At 31.5% G+C, this 6638-nt stretch overlaps 1 protein-coding gene across 1 annotated transcript; it reads right to left on the bottom strand.

The window, feature by feature from the left end:
* Positions 1 to 2766: 2766 nt before the first annotated feature.
* LOC108725073 (uncharacterized) lies at positions 2767 to 6605 on the bottom strand. The gene is made up of 6 exons (XM_018451852.1): positions 5515 to 6605; positions 4835 to 5101; positions 4411 to 4689; positions 4159 to 4285; positions 3928 to 4083; positions 2767 to 2977 (listed from the first exon to the last, which is right to left on the bottom strand). Exons 1-6 carry the CDS (start codon positions 6361 to 6363, stop codon positions 2856 to 2858), a joined length of 1800 nt encoding a protein of 599 aa, XP_018307354.1. The 5' UTR covers positions 6364 to 6605; the 3' UTR covers positions 2767 to 2855.
* Positions 6606 to 6638: the final 33 nt, after the last annotated feature.

Here is a 6638-nt window from a genome sequence, read left to right as displayed (position 1 = left end):
TATTTATACAGGGTGTCCCGCAACTACCTGTCCCATAACTACCTGTCCCACAACTTTCCTCTTAAAAACGTATTCTTGAGGTAATTTCGAGACGAAAATCTCAATACAAAAATATGGAGGCAATAATAGAATTTTTGAATTATAATTGGTTAAAGATAGTTTGTATTATCGATATTTTCGTATTTTTTGTATTTTTATATACAAGATGTTGAGAAAAGATTTCAAAACTTGTGGGGGTGAATAAAATTCTCAAATTAAATAAAAGACCGTTACTTGCTTTTTATAAATCTTGAACTGTTCCTTTTTTAACTTATCCTTCGTAATTATATAATATTATTGTGCCACACACAACATAAATAATATTTCATCTAATTAATGCGTCATTTCAACGAGTTAAATTCATTCTTGTGCAAATTTATTCTATTCTGTAAATATTGAGCAATTCGGTTAATAATAACGACATAATAGTATAATTATCTGGTATCTTCAGTTTCATATAAAATACGATTAAAGTACAAAAAAATCTTGCTCATGTCCGCGTTATAAAATATGAAAGCATTATAAAACAAGCAATCCAATCTCAATTACGTAATATAGACGCGCATAATAAGATATGCGATATAATATGCTAATGAGATGAGTAATATGTAAGCGCGTTATATATGTAAGATTACAGTTATAATATATATGCGAAAGATAGATACAAAGTTACATACGGAGATTACGATATTGATGCTGGAAAATGTCAACAAGGACTTTCAGGTCTTAGGCCAGGCCTACGATCTGCGAATATGTCCTTTTCTTTAGATTAGAGAAGAAGTTACTCAATTGTTGAACATAAAGTTTCATTAAATTCTCTCTTATTTGCTGTCGGTAATTATTTGTACTTCTAATCGGATTGATCTGTAACTGATTTCAGTGTGGATTAATTTCAATTTTTTATCCCTACAACGTCTCGAGACGAGTATAAATAATCACTATTTTCAACGTGATTGTCGATATGAATCGTTCTCCTTATCGAGTTTCTTGCATATACATATTTTTCCTTCCTAGCAATTGCTTTAATTGCTAAGGCTAGATAAGATTCTTGATATTATTCTCGTTGCAATTACTTATTAAATCTAAATCTTTGTTCCATCTTTATTGATCTTACACAGTGATGTAATAGTTTAAAGATAACGCTTATAGAAAATGGTATAACAATATAACAAATGAAAGAATAAGAAAAATGAATAGGAAAAAAGAGAGAAACACAAATACCGAATGGTTAAAGTCTGCAAGTTTAAATCGGAGAAAATTCATTAATAGAAGCAAGACGCAGACTAATGGTAGTCTATGCTTTTTAAAAATCTTCTATTATGGTGGCCGTAATGAATATACAATTCAGTGAAGAAAATTTGTATATATGCAACAAAAATAATTCATTCACATGTTGCGAAATACAAAATGATTTTCCGTATTAGAGTCAAACTATTAGAGAGTCAAGAATAGTATTAGATACTACTTGCAGTAGCGGATTTAGACAGTAGTCCACAAGGCTCGCGCCATCCTTCTAAAGGCCTAGGAGCGCTATTCTTCTGGGAATCGAGATTAAAGGCCACTTTGACCAACTCCAATTAGCTTTGCCGATCGATGATTAGTCTATTGGAAATAACGACATCGATCTATGATTAATCCATTGGAATTGATCAATCGCATTTGTCATTTCGGTTGCGATTCGCCAATTCCAATGGACATCGATTAAAGTTGGTCGAAGTGATCCTAAAGTTAATTTTATACTTGTGCAGATTGACGGATATGTACAAAAATAAAATCTACGCTTGATGTAAAAAGTGGCACCTTTCGACAGCACCCAAATTTTTTCTTTATTGTTTTATACAATATAAAAACGTAGCCAAAGACACTTCATCGTATAGGTCGCGGACTAAGCGCACGGTGTAAACGTAGCCAGTATATAAAACAATTGTGTCTCGTACAAAAACGATATTTTAAATTAATATACAGGGTGTAACTGAAATAACGCCCACTAATCATATAATTCCTAATAAAAAAACTGAGACGAAATAATATAAATTTATAATTTAATTTTAAAATTAATAATTCTAAGAGACAAATAAATGAAACATGTATTAATTTAACATATCATAAATGTTAATTTTCTGAAAAAAAAATTTCCCATTTGGTTCGTTTACAAATCGTATCGATGTTATCTTTCTTTGTATTTATTCTCTTACAAAATATTTGTGTTACTTTCTAACATATTTATCCCAAGGAAAACAAAAAATCATAATATTGTCAATTTGACATTATTTTGATTTTCTTGTTCTCCTTAAGATTTTGTATAAAATTAACTCAAAAATTTGAGTGGACCATTTGGGACATGCGATTTATGTTAAATTCAACATTTTTTCCAATTGTGTATTCAAAAAATCTCTTCACTTTTGTTGTTAAAACTTATTTTATTAACATGTATTGATTAATAAAATTAAATTATGATTGAAGTATAATTTTATAAATAATGATTCCTATAAATTAATTTATCTTCTACACGCAATAGATAATTTAAATAGGTATAAATAAATAAATAAATAAATAAACAAAAGAAAATAAATCTTGTAAATAATAAATGCGTATATAAGCACAGTTAGACACGCTAATAGCAATTTGGAAATATTATAGATTATAGATATATATTGATGTAAGAAATAAAAAACATTTTAAAATAATGTCTTAAAATAAAGTCGTAGATAAAAGTGCAGATAAAAGTAAGGAAATGAAATAAAAAAATAAATATGTATAAAATAAAAATTGGCGACGTAAAATTCTCGATCACCTCGAACGACCGAACGAACTGATTAATTGACTGGTAAATCCTTGTACATCCTGTAGACCAGCGCGTCGGCCGTTCTCTCACTAAGTCCCTTGGTCGCAAAGTCATCAGCGAGCATTGCGGCGACTGCCTCTGCAGCTATTAAACCTACAGGAGGAGAAGGAGAAAAAGGAGGAGGAGAAAAGTCAATGACAGAATGAAAAATTTACCAAGTTAATGTCGCGCGGGATCGTTTCGTTACGAGTTCGTTCGGTCACGTTCACAAGAAAGCGAGAACTTTTACTCGAATATATCGGCGTTCCTGCGATCGACTTCAACAATCCGCGACATTAATTCAGATCACGACGCTTTGTATATATCCCGTTTTTCCTCGTATTCTCAAAAGGAAACATTTTAGAATGTATACGAAATATTTTAAAATGTAAAACACAAAATCTTTTTCCCCTTCCCTCTACACATGTATGCATATTGTTTATGATAATTGCCAATGACGTGCAAGATACTTGTTCTCGATAAGCAATATCATCATATTACCATCACCTATCGGTCTACGTTACTTTCCAAAAAAGAATTCGGCTTTTCATTTTGCCAAGTAATTACAGAAGAATCGCGTCATGCAAGAAAAACAACTGACTACACATAATCGGCAAGAACCGGATTTTTAGTTGTTAAGCAATTTATTTTGTAAGAATTATTTATACTTCTTTTTCTTTGTCAAAAAATGAAATGTGCTGAGAACTAGTATTCCAGTTATTTCTTAAAAAAGCAAATATTAAAATTTGCAATAAAAGTAATAGCAATAAATAAACAAGAGCATATAAGCCACACACAAGATCTTTTTCGCGTAATAATTATATTCAAATACAATATAAATAAAAAATTTTAATATTATACAATATAAATAAAATTTGGAAGTAATTAAAATTCAAAATACTAAAATATTATATATTAATTTCAATATTTAAAATAACTAAAACAAAAATTTGAATAAAATTTGAATGTAATTGTTATTCGCAAAAAAACCTTTTATGCTTTTTATTTACTGATTTAATCAACTTATCGTAACTTGCATCTATGTTTAAATTGCTCGTACTTACCATGACTAAGAATGGCTTGCACCGGTCCCTTCTCGTCCATACCTTGAAGATTGATTTTTTTATCTTTCGCAGATAGCTTCGCTCTAGCACCACGAACTATTATCAATTCTTCATTGACTTTCTTCAATTCCAGTGTAAAATCGCCCACTATATCGGCTGTGAAAGCAATAGGAATATATAACTTTGCATCATTTTCAAGCACGATGTTTCGCAAAATGCGAGTTTTCTTACTAAAGTTCCCAACAAGTAGACCGTTCCCATGTAACATCTCCTTTCCCACTTTTCCCATAAGCGTGTATTGAGACTTCACTCGAAGCAGCGGGACGCGTATTCTCAAAATCACATGTATCACATCGTCCTAAAATGTTTCCAAACATATAAATAAATCACAGTAGTGTTATTATTATGGAAATTTATTGACTAAGGAACATTTTCGAATAATTCAATTTTCTTACTAAATCGAGGATGTTTAAATAATCTTACTTCATCAGATGTCAATTCAGGATGCGCTCGTTTCGTTCTTTTGATATCACTTAGGTTTTGAGAGACGCTATCATTTTTTACATTCATTCCGCCATAATGATAGATCAGCTGCATGCCTTCTTCAAAGTATCCTTGCTGTTCTTGATAGTTTTTCGCATATCTGATTAGATCCTTCAATCTTTTGGTTTCTATCGCAGCTTTAACTATGTCGTTTCTTTTTCTTAGAGTTTCACCTTCCGTAAAATTGTAGATAATGAATTTTGTATTCTCTCGAATATTCTGTAATAATAATAATAAGGATTTACAATCAAAATATCTTGTAAATTATACACAAACTTTCAAAAATATAAATATAATTTTGTACGATATTTAGTATAATAATTTAAAAAACATCGTAAATTAAGAAAAAAGAAATTTTAAAGACCTTCATGATGTCCTCAATGCCGTATACTCGCCGATTATCTCGAGAATCGGTACGCAGATTACTGAAATGCTTTACGCTACCATTAGTTTTATCATCCGCATAAACAATGTCGATATAACCGGATCGCTCTCTTGTTACGTTTCCTGACGATTTAATTTTGCTAGAAGATGCAATGTCTGATCGCTGAGATTGTTCTCTATTATGTAACACAGGTGGTCTTATATCCTGATCTTTCGATCTAATCTCGACTGTTTTTGATGCAGAAACCTATTTTATTCAATTTTATAGTTTGAAAATATCATATTACTTATTAATTACACCTTATCTTATAATACATGTGAATTATGTAAAAATGTATTATAGCTAGATACAAATCTGAAAATAATTTTGTTGTACATCAAATATTTATACAAAATACTGAAGCATGTGGTGAGCAATGATGCACTTTTAATATTTTAGCAACCAACTTGAACATCCTATATAATTATTTTAATAATCCAACAAAATTATTTTCAAATCTATATTTATTCTAAATTTTTAAATACTTCAACGAAACTGTACAAATAATATTATGATAATATAATTAATAACTTACTATTTATATTATGCAAAAAAATTGACTCGATTTAATTATAATTAAATTATAAAATATTATTATAAGATAAAATGAATTTTTAAACCTCAGCATCTCCGATTCGTTCTCCGTAATATCCAACTTTAGGACCTTGTTGACCATACCGTCGGCTGTCTTGATGTCCTTTAAACTGGGAAGAAGTCTTTGTACTATCGCAATCAATGGTATCTTCATTATTCTGTAGACTTCTATGATATCCTTGAAAGCCTCTCGTGTTTTGTGTATAAATAGGCTGAATGTAGGTCGGCCGCTTAAAACTTTCGGCGTTTCCAGAACTTGCCTCAAAATTGCTTGATAATCTCAAATTGCCTCTATAAGGACCATCAGATATGACATCAGGACGTAAAGGAATCCGGCGATCATACTGCCGGTTTTGCTCGAACATTCTGGTGCCATGCTGATCTTGTTGCAATCGATCGAAACGAGTGTCTTGATATGGCAAAAAGGGCCTTATATCAGCAGCTCGATTGGTGGGCGAAACGACGGCTTGGAAACTTTCTTTAGGCACACTGAGTTCCCTTATCACAGTGTGGAATCTATATCTAATAGAATCCACATCTCTGAGATCGCTGTAGCTCACGTACCCGGCTTCAGTTTCACTCAGATTGGACTTCAGTCCGCCACGAGCAACATGGACACTCTCCAAGACCGATTCGTTAAGACCGATAATCTCCAAATTCTTCAGAATCACTCTGTAATTGGCATCGCCCTCGGATTGATCAATCTTGATCAACGGCACCCTCAACGGGTCCAGCTTGCCTATTTTCGTCATGCCTCCTAACACTGTCTTGTTCCAGAGCATTTGGGATACCTCTAGCAGTCCACATCTCGTTAAAGTCATCACAGAGAGCACCAGAAGCATGTATAGGGTACTTCGTTGCTCTAATTCACCCATTTTGTCGCAATCGATTATTTATGCCAAATTTTTTAAATTTTAAGATACTAGCTGTTGATAAAGATGTCGAATATTTCAGTATTCTATTAAAATCTGTAAAATCGAATAAAAAGATTCTTCCAATTCTTCAATAAGGCACGTCGATTTTTCAAACGTAAATCGGTTTATAAATCAACACTATTAGTATTAATAACAACATATATCAATAAAAAGCACACGATAATCATACATATTAGCATGCGATTCAACACATTACTCATTCAATACATTAATGC

This window comes from Mycetomoellerius zeteki, unplaced genomic scaffold, assembly GCF_001594055.1.
Source record: "Mycetomoellerius zeteki isolate Tzet28-1 unplaced genomic scaffold, Tzet1.0 scaffold324, whole genome shotgun sequence".
Lineage (NCBI taxonomy): Eukaryota > Metazoa > Arthropoda > Insecta > Hymenoptera > Formicidae > Mycetomoellerius > Mycetomoellerius zeteki.
This window is presented reverse-complemented; position numbering and strand designations above follow the sequence as displayed.